The sequence below is a fragment of the Homarus americanus genome, unplaced genomic scaffold (genome assembly GCF_018991925.1).
Source record: "Homarus americanus isolate GMGI-L3 unplaced genomic scaffold, GMGI_Hamer_2.0 scaffold44633, whole genome shotgun sequence".
NCBI lineage: Eukaryota > Metazoa > Arthropoda > Malacostraca > Decapoda > Nephropidae > Homarus > Homarus americanus.
In genome coordinates this window covers 93030-112263 of record NW_024738285.1, presented here as the reverse complement: position 1 = coordinate 112263, position 19234 = coordinate 93030, and the positions used below count along the sequence as shown (strand labels likewise).

The window sequence follows — 19234 nt, the reverse complement described above, 5'->3', positions numbered from 1 at the left end:
CAGAATTTTCTTGGAATTTTCACAAAATGCACCCTATTTTCAACCTCGGAATTTGTTCTCAAACACCGGAATTCAGAGAATTTCCCAGAAAAATTCCAAGCAAATTTCAATTCCGGCTATTGGAGAATTTAGTCAGAGGGCCAACAGGGGTTAGAGGTACCACCAAGAGTGACTAAAGTTATCATATACTGTATCATTGGAAAGCTTAAAACCTCTAGATTCAAAATATGTATGATAGCAGTGCATATGGCACAGCTTTAGTAGTTAAAATTTATGTTAAACAGGGGTACCGCATACTGCCAACTCGACATTATGTCACACTCACAACTGCACACTACATAATTAGGTCTCATTCTTCTTCAGGGTGTTGCATATTTCCAGTCTGTCAGTCTACATGCATTAGTTGAATGTATAACCATAGTTTTATGAGTTTGGTCTAGGTGATTTTTTAAATTAAAACTGTTCATAATGCACTCATGTAGTGTACAGTAATTTACACAATGATAAGTAGCATGTATGAACATAAGTCATAACCAAAATTTATAGGAGGAATTATGTTATATTCTCTAATAACAAATTATATGCACTTTACATGAGCATAGCAAAAACAAGAAAATTAACACAATGAATTTACGCCCCAGAATGGTGCTTATTACCTTACTACAAATATATGTAAACATTTGCATCCTAATGTGTTGCAGACACTGTCATCCCCAAAAATTTTTGAAAGTAAAAGAGTATTGTAAAAAATAATAAAGACTATTCGATATAAAATTCTAGCCTTGCTAGATGATAAATCAAACATAAGTCAAAATGTAACATTCTGACAAGAATGACTGGTAACTGCCAGTCACTGCTCTGATATAACAACATACATGTATAGTACCACTATTCATAACTGCATATACATAGGTTATGGCTATCAAAGAATACTTAGAAATGGTTTCATTTGCACTCACGCTTGCAAAGAGGAAAGTCTGCATGCTTAATGTTTGATTCCATAAGTGATACAACTGAGTATCTAGTAAAACACAAGCACTATAAACTACCTGCAGTCAACTAATCTATACACTGCCACACACATCTTGCACCAACGAACAGTCCAAAAGTGACATATAACTAATTAAGCTAATATTATGCACTGTAATCATCAGGCTCATCAATCATTGTCTCCTCTTCCTGTTCTGTGGGAGCCTGGTTAGAACATGTTTTCAGTCTGCACATTTCACTGCAGCGCAGGCCATGTGCATTACATTGACAGTCAGGTGCTTCACACGCGCATACACACTTGAAAGCCAGCAGTTCCAGCACAGCAAGAGGTGCAGGCTGACCATCCATCCAGTCAATCTTAATGTTCTCTTCTTTGCCACACTGTTCTATTACCCATCCAAATCCAGATGGACTGGGAATTTCTGGGGCACACTCTAGGCTTCTCTTCCAAATCGCTTTGATAGCAAGAGCGAAGACAATGCTTGAACAAACAGTTGGCAAAAGGTGGAAACTGGAATGATTCAGTCTGTCCTTTCTTTGCACAAAAGAGGTGATATCTGTACAGGTTGACATCATCAGTGCCATAATTTGCACCATATAAAGCACAAACAAACCCTTGTAGTTGCCTGAACAATTCCTCCGGCACCTGCCAATCACTGCCAAAATTTTCAAACAACATACAATATGTGGCATTTTGTTTGATCAGTTTCAGGGTTGAAAGCTTGCCTTTGCCAGCAAAAGAACTGACTTATCACATCTAGTGAGTGAATGCATTCCAAGGATAACTTTGCATACAGAGAATCCGAGAGCCTGTGCAATTTGGTTGATACTACTGTACCGTGTTCTGGTCTATGCTGTGCACACTTGATACAATGGTGTAGATATTTCAGAGGCAAAAGCTAAGCACAACATTCGAACATCAGTGTCTTTGGAAATAATAACTACTGTATTGCCGTATATGCAAAATTAGCTATGTGTGAAACATGTAAGATGATTCTCGTATCGGTTTTCTCGTGTGTACAGTTCAACTTCTGCTGTTATTTTTACACAATTTTCCTCACATGTAACATACATGATTGTATTGCTTTCTGCAAGTTTCCTCCTGCACCTACTGTAGCTTCTTTCCACTGAGAAACGAGAAATGTTATAAGCTTCTTTTTGTTTGTTGTACCATGAAGAAAGTTTGCCCATTGCATGATCTTGGTGCCTTGAGAGATATGTTTGTAAGTCAGAACTTCCGTATCTCTAGCCCTATGTTCTCGCTCTACATATTTAATAGATACTGGCTTGTATACATCAAATATCACAAGTTCTCCAACATCCTTCACCTTCCCTGAGAATCATAGCCAGCATAGAGTCTGCAATGTCTTTGCATGTTTTCTTGTCACCGGGCGACAGTATGAACAAGTGCCATAGCTTCAATGATGCAAGCCCGAGGTTGCGGTAACATTTTTGCATATAAAACATTTTTTTCTACTTCTCTACTTAATGCAGATTTATTCGTATTGCGTGGATGATCTTCTGGATCGGCAATGGACCAAGGAAGAGGCCCATGTGGATGTGCCAGCACATCCTGCATATCAAGTTTACTGCTCTTTGCACAAATGATCATGTTGCTGAAGAGATTTCTATCTGCTTTCAATATCACTTCTTTTCCATGCACTTTTACTGCCCTTGTTTTCTTTTTGAGGTCAGAAAATATCTTCAAGTTTAGCTTTTTCATTCTGCTGTTAAAGTCCTGTTGTTCAGCACTGTCCTCAGGCATTTTCACCCAATTCTCTGGCAAGCATAATATCATATAACACATCTTTAGGAGCAGCAATACCAGTAGATAAACTGACGAGATCTGTCACCTGGCCAAAGGATTTATCCAGTTATTTCCCAGCATGTCAACTACTGCATCAACATCAGCTTTGTCTCTGGCAATTCTAGGCTGTGTGAGATCAGCATGATCACAGTCGGAAGACGTGAGGCCTATCATATCACGGAGAATTTAATTAAAAGACCTCATTGTATGCAGAAGAAAAGAAGATTGTTGTAAAAATGTAAATAAAGCAATTTATTTCCAAATTATGTATGTGAGACCAATATGGCTTACAGCATGGGTACGTTATGAAGGATAATTATTGCAAATTACTACGGTTAGGCACACGAATACTACATATTTATTATCTTCAAGATGGGAAATACATGACTGTATCTCTGAAATCACAAATACAAGGCATGAATAAGGTATAATGCAGGGTATAGCTACATGACTTGTGACTTTGAACTGCCCATGTAAGTTGTTTAGGTAACCTTCTTTAATATGAATTTTCTCCGCTTAAGCTGTGCCTATGACACTGCTATCATAAATTTTTGAGAAGTAGAGATGTTAAGCTTCCTAATGGTATATGATAACATTAGTCCCTCCTGGTGGTGCCTCGGCCTCCAGCTTTGAGGGTTAGGCCCACTGACTAAATTCCAGGTTTGAGGGATTACGGCTAACGAAAATATTACTGTATACAGGTTTGCTGCCTGCCAGTCACCGAGACACTACAGGACGGTTGAAAAGTACCATACTGCTTATATTAATGACCATTTATTCTATGGGGTCCTGTAGTGTTTCATGATTTAATCAATGGATTATGTATAATTATATATGATTAGTTAACAATAGTGAAATTTTCAGGAGTTTCATTCATACAAGGTAAAAAGAATAAAGATATTTGTTGTAAATTATGGGAAGATGTAGTATCTGTGTGTTCATTGTGCTGCATCATGCTAACTCACTTTCTTAGTCTCAAAACAGGTTTACAGCACTTCAGTTTGCTTCCTGTAGGTGTTTGACTCTTGTAGTTTTCGTACGCAAATTTGCACATGATCTAAATTATCGATTTAGGGTTTTCATATGCAAATTTGTGTACAAACTCAAAAATTGCAATAAAATTATTTTATGTTTCCTTATGAACGTTAGATATGCAAGACGCACATTTGGCAACGTCAGTGTGATCTGCCTCCAAGTTAGGTGAGAGACCACATCAGTTGTCCTCTGAGGTTCAACGGCACAGGACGTAACTTTGACCTACATTCCCAACCATGCTCTGTGGCTTGTGCTGATAGATTGTCTGGCCCTTCAACAAGCAGTCTTAGTGCGAAAGGAATTGTCCGGCATATCATTGTAGCTAAAAGGAAAAATAAAAAATAGTGTTGCTCACGTGGCATCCCAGCAATCTCAGCACGACCACTCATCTCCCTCACAAGTGCGCACTACCCGTACTCCGACTAAAACTAGATTTAGTCGCCCTGTTCAGGCGACTGTAGGGCACAGAGGAGAAGAGGTAAAGGCAAGAGTGGGGAGGAATATCACCAAGTGCTCTAACATCAAACAACATGTAAGTACAGAAATTCATTTATTTTTGTAAAAAAAATTAACCAATAATTTACAATTATTATTTCATATGAATTTCGAAAATAACAAGCATTTACAGTGTAAGCACATTATGTGTAATTTATGTAAAAATACCTAGAAACTTTGAGTGAGAAATATTCACATTTAGGGGCTTGAGTGGCAGCCATGCACTACAATTTGTGTTATACTTTCACTTGCGGTACGTATACTGTATATTTAATATTTTAGTGTGATTACTTAAATAAAACTGTTTGTAGATAATGTATATTTACAATGCTAATGCAACAAACTCGACCCTTTTATCTCCAATAGTAAGCTTACTACGACTCAATAAATACAATTAGCTTTTGCAGTCGGAAGGAAAAAATTAATAATCTGTACTCAGCCTGGTCATCAGAACGTACAATTTAAACCAGTATTACCAAGCGAAACATTAGTTTTTTTACAACTCTTCTATAATTATTTTTTACTAAATATGTATGCTTGGCTCCCGGACAGATGGCCGAAGGACATTTGGCCGACGGACGTTTCACCGACGGACATTTGACCGAACGGACATTGAGCCGATGGACATTTGGCCGAACGGACAATAGACCGAACGGACAAATGGCCGAACGGACAATAGACCAAACGGACAAATGGCCGAACGGACAATAGACCGAACAGACAAATGGCCGAACGGACATTTGGCCGAATGGACAACAAAAATAAAAATATCGGCTTACCTTTACAACCTCTGAAGAGCGACTGCATCCGAGTCCAGGCAAGCAGGGCTAACGTTTGGTTGGTTTGGGGCGTGGCTAAGAACTTCACCTGACTTAACATGACTAGTTACGTCGCCAGTTCTTTTGTGTTTGTGGTGGTGTTGGTGTGTGGATTAGCGGATGTCATGTTTTTTACCTGACCTCATGTTTTGTAAGGTCACCCTGTGTACATAAACCTCTCTTAGTCCTTGTAATTCACTAGTTAAATTGAAATTGGGGAAAATAATGCCGATTGTTTCCGAATAATGCTGATTATTTCCGACGTCTACCAGATATTAAACACAAGACTGAAGCAATTTTTATAAAGCAATTACAGTACAACTAATATCCTTTATCCTTCAGTAAATGTGCAAAAAATACATTGCAAAGAAGAAAGAAAAAAAAGAAAAACGCCATATGACCATTCAGCCAAATGTCTGTTCGGCCATTTGTCCGTTCGGTTTATTGTCCGTTCGGCCATTTGTCCGTTCGGTCTATTGTCCGTTAAGCCAAATGTCCGTTGGCTCGATGTCCGTTCGGTCAAATGTCAGTCGGTGAAACGTCCGTCGGCCAAATGTCCTTCGGACATCTGTCCGGCCACGGTATGCTTTACATTGGAATAAAAGTTCATATTACAATCACATGAAATAAAGAAGGTATAAAGTGATGTGTAAACATTTTCATTAAGGGTAAACAAAAATTTTGTGTTCTACTCGCGCTTACATATAGAAATAATTATCTTATCATGATTACTCATATAAAACTGTTTGTAGTTATAGCAATTTATTTTAATGCTAATACAACAAACCTCACCTTTCTTTCTCAAATAGCAAGCTTGCTATGACTCTTTACACATAACTATCTCTCATGTGGTGCAGTCAAGTACGGTGAGGTGCGTAACAAAGCCAGACCCCAACCATCTCGTGGGATAGCACCTCCCCAAAACCCAAGTGTTAATATGTGGGTTATGTGAGTACACTCTATTAGCATTATTTACTTATTTAGCACTGGGTCCTGGGGGTCTGGAGACTCAGGACCAGTGTCTCCAGAAATAATACTTTTTTTTCCACTGGAGGTTTTTCATGAAAAGAAGTTTATAAAGAAAATTTATATTTTTTAAGGAAATCTAAGGAAATTTAACAACCTGACCAAGAAAATCTGAGGAAATTTAACAACCTGACCAAGAAAATCTGAGGAAATTTGACAACCTGATCAAGGAAATCGCATTTAAAAATGTGGAAGCACTAAAATAAATAAATAATAAAAAGGGTTTTGTTGCACACTTTTGAAACTGAGTGTTAAACATACTTCACAAATATTTAAATAAAATAAATTACTGCAAATAGCAACTTATACTACCTTAGTGCCTCTTACATTTCACTTCACTAGCATCACTAGCACTGACACCAGGCAGTCTTTTAGGGGCTTTTTCACACAGAAACGGTACAGCTTGGAGAGTAAAACACGAGATGCTGCGTCATAGACAATGGTTGAACGCAAAGGGGGAGAGAAGAGACTGTGAGTGTGTGGGATGACTCATTGTGCTGCAGGAAAAGGCTCATAAGACAGCCACCATCGGCTTACCGCATATCGTCGAAATCGCGAATCGCAAGCCCGCGAATGGCAAGGGTCTAATGTACAATACAGTAAGTCCTCGCTTAATGTTGTCCATCTTAATGTTATTTCAGCACTACGTCGCTCAACTTTAGAGACCAAAAATTCGTTTAACATCACAGTGTTTCGGTACAACGTCATTTTGCGTCGTCAAGGACTACTTTTTACGGTGCATCACCCTCTCTCGTCTGGCCGCTCTACGCTCTCTCGGCTCGGCGCGCTGCCCTCACTCGCGTAATGTCACAGCGTCCCGAAGCGACGCCAAGCCAGTCTCTGTTACAACTTCACATCATTCATGCGTGCTTAAGTGCTTTTGCTCTAAAACTGTACTCTAACCAACTGAAATGGCTTCCAAGCACCCATCAAGTGCTACTGATGCTAGTGTAGTGAAGCAACGAAAGACCATCATCCTTGCTATGAAAATGGATGTGTTAACCCGATTTGAAAAAGGGGAATGTGCTGTGGACATAGCCGCTGTGCTTGGTCTAACCCCCACAACGGTGTGTACTATCCAGACCAACGCTGACAAGATTAAGGTTAGTGCTGGAAGTGGTTCTTCTCTGAGTGCTACTAAGACGACTCTTACTAGAAGCACTTTGATAGAAAAGGTGGAAAAGATGCTGGCTGTGTGGATGGAGGACCAGAATCAACACAATGCCCCTGTGAGCCTTATGGTTATCCAGCATAAGGCCAGATCCTTGTTTGACAACATGAAGGAAACAGAGGGTGAAGGATCGAAGGAAGAGACCTTTATGGCCAGCCGAGGCTGTTTTCAACGATAAGCGTCGGTATAACTTCCATAACATTATGACTGGTGAAGCCGCTAGTTCAGATACAGTTAGGTTCTCAAATGGCCGCGAATCTCCAAATCCTTGAATAACATTTGCGGACCGGGTGGGGTGGGGGGGTTACATTATTACTTGTGTACAAAGAAATGTATATTCCTTTATGTGTTTGTCCTTAGGACAATTATTTCTTTTACCTGTATATATATATATATATATATATATATATATATATAAAGAAATGTATATTCCTTTATGTGTTTGTCCTTAGGACAATTATTTCTTTTACCTGTATATATATATATATATATATATATATATATATATATATATATATATATATATATATATATATATATATATATATATATATATGTATATATATATATATATATTAGGTGTCAATTGAATATCCGTTAAAGAACATATATGGGATTAATTCCAATAGAGACTGGCCCGACCCCCAAACTCCACTTTTTGAACACAACAACTATGTTGTAGTAAACATATCTAACTTATGTATGCACATTCAATTAATAATTACAAAATTAATATTAGGTTTTTTTACTTACATTAGTAGAAAGATGGCTGGGCACCGCGGGGATGGGGGGTTGGTTCCGAACAGAGGGCAGATTATTGGCCCTCCTGTATCACTTGTATCAATTGTATCACTATCCACCACAGAGGCTTGCAGGGCCTCTTTGTCAAACCCCTCAAAGTCCATATAAGTCCATATCCTCACTATAATTATCACTATCACTGACTTGGGCCGGCTGTGGTGGGTGGCGGGTGAAAAACTCGGTAATGTTTTGATGACTGGGCGACCTTGTGCGCATCCTGCCCGCGCCGCTTCCCGCGTATATGAGTAGATGAACCGCGTTAAGTGAAAGTTCGGTTCTGGCGAGGCACCGCGTATGTGAGAAATCGCGTTAAGTGAAACCGCGTAAAGCAGGGTACAACTGTATATATATATACAGTGGGGTATGCTATAACGAACGGATCCTACTACGAATATTCCTATAACGAACGGTTTTACCTATAAAATTGAGAATGCTATAACGAACGAAACTCCTACAACGAACATTATTTTAAAAAAAAATAAAAATTTTTGTTTTTTTTTACTAATTTATTGTTTTTTTTATTAAAAGTATTAATGATATTCTTTATTTCAGGGGTTTAGATGCATATTTATACACTTTTTTACAATTTTTACAATTTTATATTATATTTTTCAGTGTTAAGTGGTTGTATTTGGGGGCCTGGAACGGATTAATCCTATAACGAACGAATGCTATAATGAACAAGGTTCTAGAACCAATTAGATTCATTATAGCATACCCCACTGTGTATATATATATATATATATATATATATATATATATATATATATATATATATATATATATATATATATATATATATATATATATATATATATATATATATATATATATATATATATATATATATATATATATATATATATATATATATATATATGTGTGTGTGTGTGTGTGTGTGTGTGTGTGTGTCTGTGTGTGTACACACACACACACACAACACATACAAATAAATGATAATTGGAAAATTCTCTCACAAATAATCAAACAAATTTATTAAAAATATGACAGTCTATCCTCAAGTCCGTGCTCTATTAATAAAGTACTGCAATAGAGCACGGACTTGAGAGTAGACTCACATTTTTAATAAATTTGTTTCTGATTATTTGTGAGAGGATTTTCCCATTATTATTTATTTGTATGTGTTTTGTATGTGTTTTGTGTGTGTGTGTGTGTATGTGTTTTTGTGTGTGTCTACACACACACACACAATTTATAATACAGGTAAAAGAAATTACTGTCTCTAGAACGAATGGCTCCCTGTCCTAGCCGCGAAAATGCCAGCAACTTTAAAACTACCCACAGACAGTCTTGGGTACATCCAGGGTGTCATCTATGAATAACCAAGAACCAGGAAGTAAAAATCCGTGAACTTGGGGGGCCCCCTGTATTGGCAAAGTATCGGAATCAACCAAAATATTGGGATTGACATCGGCATCGGTCAAAAAACCATATTGGTATTGGTATCGGTCAAAATATTGGTATCGGTACAACTCTAGTGGATACATGACAGCTTGGACAATACGACCCATACCCTATGCTCTCCCACTAATAGATCATAACATGGATTTTTAATGAGCTTTTAAAGACTCGGATGCATAACATTATTGTTTTGATTTTTTTATGGGAATTAGCCCACCCGGGCACAGGTCAAACGACACACAACGGGGCCTGGGGGGCGAAAAAATTAACAAAGAAATTGAAAATAGAGAAGAAAAAGGTTATACTGTGTTAATCTACACCACGAAGATGCCGGAAAACCAGCTTTTTAAAGTGGAAGGGTTTATGGTATTTTAATTTTCTCATCACAAGAACATAAGAACATAAGAATGGAGGAAACTGCAGCGGGCCTATTGGCCCATACTGGGCAGTCCCGTTTACACCCAACCCCTATTGCTCATATAAGCATCCAACCTATGTTTGAAGCTATTCAGCGTATTCGAGTTAATGATGATATTTGGTAACTTGTTCCATTCATCCACTACTCTGTTTCCAAACCAGTGTTTACCGATTTCACGCCTAAATCTAAATTTATCTAATTTAAAACCATTGTTACGAGTTCGCTCCTGGTTGGATAGTTTGAGTACCTTTGTAATGTCCCCTTTGTTTAGCCCTGCCTTCCACTTATACACCTCTATCAGGTCGCCCCTCGCTCTACGTCTCTCGAGGGAGTGCAAATTAAGATGCTTTAGCCTGTCTCTATATTCAAGGTTCCTAATGCCCGGGATTAGTCTTGTCATTCTCCTCTGAATTCTTTCCAAGGATTCTATATCCATTCTGTAATACGGTGACCAGAACTGAACTGCGTAGTCCAGGTGTGGTCTCACAAGAGCAAGATACAGTTTTAGGATGACCTCGCTAGTCTTGTAACTAACACTCCTTTGTATGAACCCAAGTACTTTATTAGCCTTGTTACGAGCAAAAACACATTGTTTACTTGGTTTAAGGTTCCTACTTATCATTACTCCTAAATCTCTCTCGCAGTCGGATTTCTCTATGGCATCGTTGTTCATCTGGTATCTGGTTTCCCTGTTTACATCTCCTATACTGAGTACTTTACATTTGTCGACGTTGAATTTCATCTGCCATTTTTCAGACCATTCGAAAAATTTGTTTAGATCTTCCTGTAGTTTTGCCGAGTCCTCGTCAGATTTAATAACACGTCCTATTTTAGTGTCATCAGCAAATTTACTTATGTTGCTGTCTATGCCGATATCTATGTCGTTTATGTATATAATAAATAATAATGGTCCAAGTACTGAGCCTTGGGGAACTCCACTTGTGACGTTGCTCCAATGGGACTTAGTGCCGTTAATGCTCACTCGCTGTTTCCTGTCCTGTAACCACGCCCTAATCCATTTAAGGATGTACCTTTGATGCCATGTGCTTCTACCTTTCTAATTAGTCTTTCGTGGGGGACTCTGTCGAAGGCTTTGCTAAAGTCGAGATATACCACATCATAATTGTGCCCCTCGTCCACCGATTCGAAAACTGATGAAAAGAATGTTAATAGATTAGTTAGGCAAGAGCGTCCGCTTGTGAAGCCATGCTGGGAATCATTGATCAATCTGTGCTGCTGGGAATCATTGATCAATCTGTGCTTCTCCATGTGATTACAAGACTGGTAATAGCTAGCCATTTCTTCTTAATACCACCAGATGCAGCAATATTTATTTTACTCTTTCTCTTTTTTAGTCATAATACCGTTGGGTATAACAAAACATTCAGTCACAATACAAATTTCCCTGTACTTTACTGTACACACTTGTCATCAAGTGATGAATGCAGTGATCCATATTTTTTATTCTTTATTTTTTTGGGACTTACACCACACAATAACGAGACTCTAACCAAACAATAATGAAAAATGGGAGTAATTTAGGGTGGCGCTCTATATTGAAAGTGCGGTATAGAACTGCACTATATTGAGTCTGCTGTAACTTATAAAAAATTATGCACATTAAATGCTAAAAAATGCAGATTTAATATATAGTCCAATTTAAAAGGAAATAGATACATACATACATACCTAACACAGCAAGAGGGAGTAAAACAAACAGACCCTCTGTCTCTTTTTCAGATACAGTCCACACCACAGCTCTTCCATCTGCACTGGTGGTAATCAAAGTGCGACCCATAGATGGCACTGGCTGAACCCATCGCACACAAGTAATTTTGTTGGTGTGTATCTTTGTACTTGCCCCAGTCACTGCTCCCTTCTGTAAATTGGTGAGAGTGGTCAGACCTTAGTAGCAATTTGAGACAATTTCTCCCTAGAAAGTAAAAGCTTTCTTACCTCAAGAAAATGCAAAAAGCGGTTGAGTGAACTACATTTTGCATGATACAGAAGGAAAAGTAAGTGGGACCCATACACATAATTCAATAAAGCAGTGCTATTCAACCTTTTTTTGATGTCGTCCACCCCTAGTGATGAAACTTAAAAAGCTATCCACCCCAAGTGGTAACCAATTTTTGCTGAGAGAGAGAAAAAAAAACCCAGCAGTTTCACTTGTACTGTATTTATTTTCCGTTTTGAATTGTAATATAATTTAATACAGCGAACAGTCGAAGATCCGGACTAAAAGGGGGGGACCACCTTTCCGGAAAAGTCGATCGTCCGTATTTTCTGGCAAATATTAAATGATATAAGAAACACCAAAAATACAGTACTTATGTAGTGATAAACAAATTACCATATATAAACCAAGCATTTACCTATGATAACATAATAAGAAACCTTGTATCATTACTAGAGTGAATGAAATAATATTCCCACAAACAACAATTGTCAACTCTGTTTATGTTTCCCACCTCCTCAGGCACCTGTGTCCAAGCAACTGATGGGTCAAGCAGTGCCCAAGGGCCTAAACTGTTCTTTGCTCTGGTTTGGGAATGTTTTTAAGGAAGCTTCTAGGAGGCTTCTTAGCCCAGAATCCCCAAATTTTTTGTTAAGATCTTCCAAAATCCGGATTTCCCGGGTCCGGATCTTCGAGGGTTTACTGTATAGAATTTTCCATTCAGAACAAAATTACTTTTTATTAAATCAATTAAAGGAAAATAATAAATTAAAGAACCATAGGCATAATTATGAATGTTTTGGCAATTCAGTGGCTTGGCAGCTGTTGTAGTTTGTCCGCTATCAGCTGAAATTGTAGCATCAGGCGACTTTGGAGTGCGTCCCAGGTGCATGAGGAGATCCACATTCAAAATTGTGTTCCTTTTCTTTGAATAAAACTAAAACTGAGAAGCCTTGCTCACACATATATGATGTTGGCATCTGCACAAACATGGTTGTCACCTGTTCAGCCAACTTCTATTCTGGAATATCCAGCAGTGTAACCCAGAAATCCATGATGTGTGCTAATGTCTTGAAGGCTGCTTTTTTTGCGTAATCTGTCCTTAGCTCAAATAGAGCTTCAGAATGGTCAACCCCATCATCAGCAAATGGATTAAGAACCCAGATGTTGGAGTTCAAGTGTTTGCTCTCACTCTCTGGGAAATACAGGTTGAGACTTTTCCTGAATCAAGGTAAGGTGATTAACAACCAGGCAGGACATTAGCATCTCCAATGTCCCCTCTTCTGCTGCCTGCACCCCGTGTTCCCAGCCTCAATCTCTCATAACATGGATGACCTCGGACCAAGAAAATCAGGAGAAAAAAAATTTAGCATTTTATGTTTGGTTTGCTAGGTTAGTTTTCTTCACTTTATGAACAATAAATTAGCTACAGGACATAACTGTATCTAAAATTAAATCTTTAAAACAAACCAATGCTAAATTGTAGAAAGCATAAGAGAAATTATGCACAACACATTCCTCCTACATCTTTTGTGAATTTTTAAAGGCAACAAAACTTGGTTAATATTGACAAGATACCTGCTGCCACGGGAGTTGTTTTGATGTTTCTTTTCTTACAATAATTTCATCAGTGAGTTTGGAAATGATGTTCATTTCTTGTTGAAAATGATTCGTTTGGTAGATAAATAGGCCCCTAGGCTTGCATTAGTTGCACTACTTCATCTTGCGCAGCGATAAATCGGTAAGGCGCCCGCTCAGTGTCTGTTTATGAGCTGCTCAGTCCAGACGGCTTCTCTCACGTTAAAAAAAAAACGTAAAATTTCACCATATAATAATGTTCTTTCTGTTATAATATACTGGGGGGTCTAGGGGGCAGAGCCACATGGCTAGGAAGTTAGGTAAAGTTAGGTTGGTTTCTTTGGTTAGGCTGGTGAGGTCTTCTAACAATGCTTTGGCCACTTGTTTTTCTTTTCAACTAAGGTAAGGTTAGGTTAGTTTAAGGTTAGTTTAGGGTTAGGTTATGTTAAGGTTAGGTTGGGTTAAGTTAGGTTAGGTTAACAAACATTTAAATAAACAATTTATAACACATTTGCCATAACTACAATAGTGTCCACTATAAAATACAGTGAAATTGCAGCGTTTTTAAATTCGTTTTCTATGAAAAATCAGCAGCTGTGAAGTAGTAAATAATTACCATTCATTGTTTCCAACAAAATAAAATAATTCAGTTTATGTGTACGTTAATACAGGCCTACCTTTGGATCACACAGCAGTACCCCAGTACTTGCAGCATAACACACTATCCCATCTGGACCCCAATCAACACCAAGGGGTGTTTGGTTCGCTCCACAAGACATATAAAGCGTGTAGGCTTCCATAGTTCTCCACCCTGGACAATTAATTTGGGAATACTCAGAGTATCTGTAACATGCCACAAGTTTCTTCTTCCGCAGTGTCTAAATTAGCCGTCAACTACTGGGGTCGGCAGCGGCTGAAGGTAAACAAACACGGGACAGCAAACAACCCCCGCCGACCGCCTCGGCAACAACTCCAACTGAATAAATGAAACTCCACAGACGTCAAAGTAACATGTAGAACTTCTAACACATTAATAAAGAAAATTTTACGCAGAAAATGAAACAATGGAGCTTAGAAAAGTGGAGGAATTACACGGAATCAAAAACTAGCATTACATTATACAAACAATGGAAGGAACACTTGAGAATTAAGGAAACATATATACAACACTACGGTTTGATTTTTTTTTACGGGGAATAGCCCACCCGGAGACATGTAATCGACCTACAACGGGGCCTAGGAGACGAAAAAATAAGAGTAAAAAGAAATTAAAAATAGAAAATAAAGAGATTATATTAATCTACACCACGAAGATGCCGGAAAACCAGCTTTTTGAAGAAAGACAGATTGTATGAGTATTGTTAACGCTCATAGGTGCATCATTGGCTTGTTGCTGGAGAAATAAACCCTCAACTTTTACTTTTTACTTTACTTTTATCCTCTTCGCCACTGATCGGTCTCGTCTCTGTCACGCACTCTTGACAAATACTGGGCATGCACCGGCTCCTGAATGTACCTGAACCCGCTCCAGTGCATTGACGCGTACCATATAATTCTGTCAAAACCTGTCAAAGAACAATTCTCATATAACAAATGCTGTTATCTCAGGACACATAGTATGAATAATACAATCAATATAACATCTTAAATATAACTCGCATGTTATAACTGTTGATACAGGAGACAATTGGTATAATATGATCAAATTACAGTACATAAATATACTTATTAAAGTTATTTAGAGTTTCTTAGCAGATTCTAATTCTTCACGATCACTCACGTTTTAGGGTCTAGTGGTCTGAACCAACATGTTGTCTGTCCTGTAGAAATCGGTAGACTACCCTCGAGGGCAATCGCAGCCCGGAGGCGAGGGCCATCTGTTTCGTTTTGAAACACCTAAGCAAATTCGTCAGCAAATTCGTTGTCAACACTATATCTCTTATCTCACCCTCTCTCTCTCTCTCTCTCGCCTAGTTTATCTTATTGTGGTTATCCCTCTCTCTCTCTCTCTTCTAGTTTATCTTACTGTGGCGGTAACAAGTATGGAAACACAAAAGAAGGCAGAGCATTCCAAAGTTTGGCTGTGTGAGGAAAGAAGGATATACTCTAAATGGGTTATTCTAATGTGACTGACATACATAGAGAAACGGTGGGCACAGCGAGCAAGACGAGCGTTACGAACCCACGGCCTTGCCGACGGTACACAGGATGCCAAATCCACTGAACATGCGCGTTAAATACTGTACCTGTAAAAGAGAGAAAGTGAAGCAACATTGCGGGGAAGAGAAATGGAAGAGAAATTATCAACTAAAGGAGGAGAGTCAATAAGACGAAATGCCTTTGATTCCACCTTACCTAACAGTTGGACAGAAGAGCCACCCCAGATATGAGAGCAGTACTCCAAGTTAGGACGAATGAATCCCGTGTAAACTTGATGCAACTGCTCTAAGGAGTGAAGTAGCTACGGCATCTGCACAGCATTTCCAGCTTTCGGGAGGCAGCTTTAGCAATGCTGTGGATGTGTGGCTTCCATGACATATTAGAGTAAATGGTGAGACCGTGAGATCAAGCATATCTATTTTAGAACTTGGCAGAATGATTGCGTCCTGAAATGTGATTGGTGGGAGATCATCTAATCTGGAAAGTGTAATTGGTAAATACTGAGTTTTATGACTATTAAATTTAACCAGGTTTCTACCTGCCCATTCGGAGATGCTGCACAGATCCGCATTGGCAGATGAAAATGATATCAGCTCCAGAAATATATCTAGTTTGCCAATAAGCAAGGATTTTAATACTAGAGATGGGCGGCACACTTACAGTATATGGGTGAACGAGTTCACCGCCCTAAGTGGCGAAATCGCTGATTTTATTTTGTATTTATTTTTTTTTACATTTCTTTGTAGCCCAAGACCGTGGTGAGAGCTGAGAGGACTGCTTGCCAGCGTGTATTGTTTTCTTAGATACGGTTTAATTTTTGTAAGTAACACATTTCTCTGTAATTGCTCCAGTTTGGTTAGATTATTCCAGATTAATGCCAGATACGCCAAAATTATGTTAGAATTATGCTAAATTGTGAAATATGCTAAAATTATGTGTCTCAAAATTTCTGCTCAGTTTATGGTAATAGCATAAAATTATGCTAGATCTGAGACATCCGCCTACTGCAGGTATGGACAGTCGACAGTCGACTAAGTATTAAGTAGTGTAAAGCACTGCCTTCCGAGATGTTTATAAACTTCATCGGGGGTTTTATTACCAGTAATATTGGCTGGGTTGTCTTTTGTTTTTAATTTCATAGGCTTCACTTCTTGATTTCTTTGTTTACGGATGCGCAAATCCCTTTTGTTCTTTTTTTATTTTCGCACGTGGTTTGTTAATCTTTTATGTATAAAGGTTGAGTTCATATAGTTCAATTCGAATTCCATATTATGGTTTTGGATACATTTCGAATTTCTTTCGAGTAGCATTGCATTACACGTGAACTGTACTGTATGTTCCTGTACTTATTGTTCTTCCTCAAGGAGGCCTGAGCCCTGAAGAAGATAGTAATCTTGTTTTTCAATGGTGTTGTTATGGCGTCGTGTTCGGTATCGCACTGCAGCAAGTTATCTGTGCTTGTGGAGGATGAAGATCGTCTGCAAGAGTTCATCTGTCAACATAAACTAGTTGGCAGGACATACAAGTGTTCAAAATGCGGCTGAGAACTGACAGTTAACAAGATATGTGTTTCAGCGCAACAACCGATCATACTGTGACGTCCACAATAGACATAAAATTACACAATGCTGTTTCAAGAAAAGTGCTACCATTGGTACCTGATAATAACCAAGTAAGTTCTTTCTGCTTAATATGCCCCCCGATAAGGTTGGTTAGGTCAAATTCTCTGCATTGTGGTATCGTTTTTATAAATATCAAGCAAACAACAAGTGTAAAAATGAAGGTAAAGATTCGTTTTAGATCGACTACGAAAACTACTAACAAATTCCTTTTTTAGCTGTTATATTATGTTGGATTGTTAGTAACGTTATTCCGTGGCAGGAGCTTTTATCCCAATAGGTATTTCATATTTTTTACCATATCACTACTTGTACAGTACTTACTTTTACTTTTATCCTCTTCACCACTGTTCGGCTCGTTAGCCGCCCGGGCGATCGGTCACGTCTCTGTCACGCACTGTTGGCAAATACTGGGCATGCACCGGCTCCTGAATGTACCTGAACCCGCTCCAGTGTTGGTCAAGTCTTGTCTTGAAAGAGCTCACACTCGGTGCCGTCACAACACTCTCTGGTAGATTGTTCCAAGAGTTTACAACCCTCACTCCGAAAAAGTTTGCCCTCACAGTTTTCTGGACTTGCGGCTTCTTCAGTCTTGAGCTGTGACCCCTTGTGAGGCAAGCGTCCGTCAGCTCCAACTAAGGACATGCTTATACACCTCAACTAGGTCACCCCTTGCCCGTCTGTAATATAAGCTAGGCAAGTTCAGGCGCTCCAATCTCTCAGGGTAGCTGAGGTGCCGATGTGCAGGCACCAGTCTGGTGGCCCTCCTTTGAACATTTTCAATCAACTGACAGTTCCTAGCATAGGGACAGTACTGCAGATGGGGAAGCACTTCACTCTTGAAGATCGTTAAGAGGGACGGACCGTCTAGATATCTGAACGACCTTCTTATAAGACCCAATAATTTATTTGCCTGGTTTACCTTCTTCTCGCAATGGCCCGAGAACTTCAGCTCATTGTCAACATATACACCTAGGTCCTTCTCACGTTCAGTCTCAACTAGTGCAGTTTCCTAATTCCGTTGGGACATATGATACGCCTCCTTACCGTTGGTACGCCCCAGGTGCATCCTCTTACACTTCGTGACATTGAATCTCAGCAGCCATTCCTTCGACCATTCCTGGAGCCCACAGAGGTCCTTCTGCAGCTCTTCACAGTCAGCTTGGTTCTTAATTTCCCGAAATAACTTAGCATCATCGGCAAACATTTGTATGGAGGAGTGTACAACGTCAGGCATGTCATTTATGAAACAAACAAACAACAGCGGGCCCAACACACTGCCCTGTGGTACCCCACTTGTGACAGGTACGGATGACGATTTCGTGTCATTAATCACCACACACTGCTTGCGGTCATGTAGAAAGTCTTCTATCCATACAAGGACATTTCCCCGAATTCCGTACCCTTCCAGTTTGATTTTCAGCCTTTCATGGGGTACACTGTCGAAAGCCTTGGCAAAATCTAGGTAAATATTGTCGATATTACCACCCCTTTTCAGAATATGGGTCCAAATATCCAATACCTTGAGCAATTGTGTTAAGCAGGAGCGCCCCGGCATAAAACCGTGTTGGCAATCCTTTACAAGATTGTTTCGTATTAGATGTTCCATTGCGGCATCTCTGATAATACTCTCAAGTACCTTACATATTATGCTGGTCAGGCTCACTGGTCTATAGTTGTTCGTGGGGTGCCGATCGCCCTTCTTGAAGATAGGACTCACATAAGCCACTTTCCATTCACTGGGGACCTTTTGTTCATCCAGGTATTTACAAAACAGAATCTTCAGGGGCTCTGCAAGCTCGTTGCACAACTCTCTTAGCACTCTAGGATGCACCATGTCAGGTCCGGGACTCTTATGGACCTTTAGCCTGGACACTTTATTTCTAATACCCTCTTCAGTGAACACAATGTGGGTCAGTGCTGTGTCGAACCGTTGC

General features: G+C 39.1%; 1 protein-coding gene across 2 annotated transcripts in view; it reads right to left on the bottom strand.

Annotated features, from left to right (window-relative positions):
* The window catches only part of LOC121873764 (elongator complex protein 2-like), a 50588-nt gene extending 36110 nt beyond the window's left edge, over window positions 1-14478 (bottom strand). The window contains exons 1-2 of one of the 2 annotated variants that reach the window (XM_042377463.1): window positions 14196-14478; window positions 11673-11862 (exon numbers count right to left, since the gene is read on the bottom strand). In XM_042377463.1, the coding sequence (XP_042233397.1) occupies window positions 11673-11862; window positions 14196-14318 (313 nt within the window). In that variant the 5' untranslated portion in view covers window positions 14319-14478. The remainder of the gene's footprint in view (window positions 1-11672; window positions 11863-14195) is intronic. The other variant, XM_042377464.1, reaches the window with a different exon arrangement.
* Between the last annotated feature and the right edge of the window lie 4756 nt (window positions 14479-19234).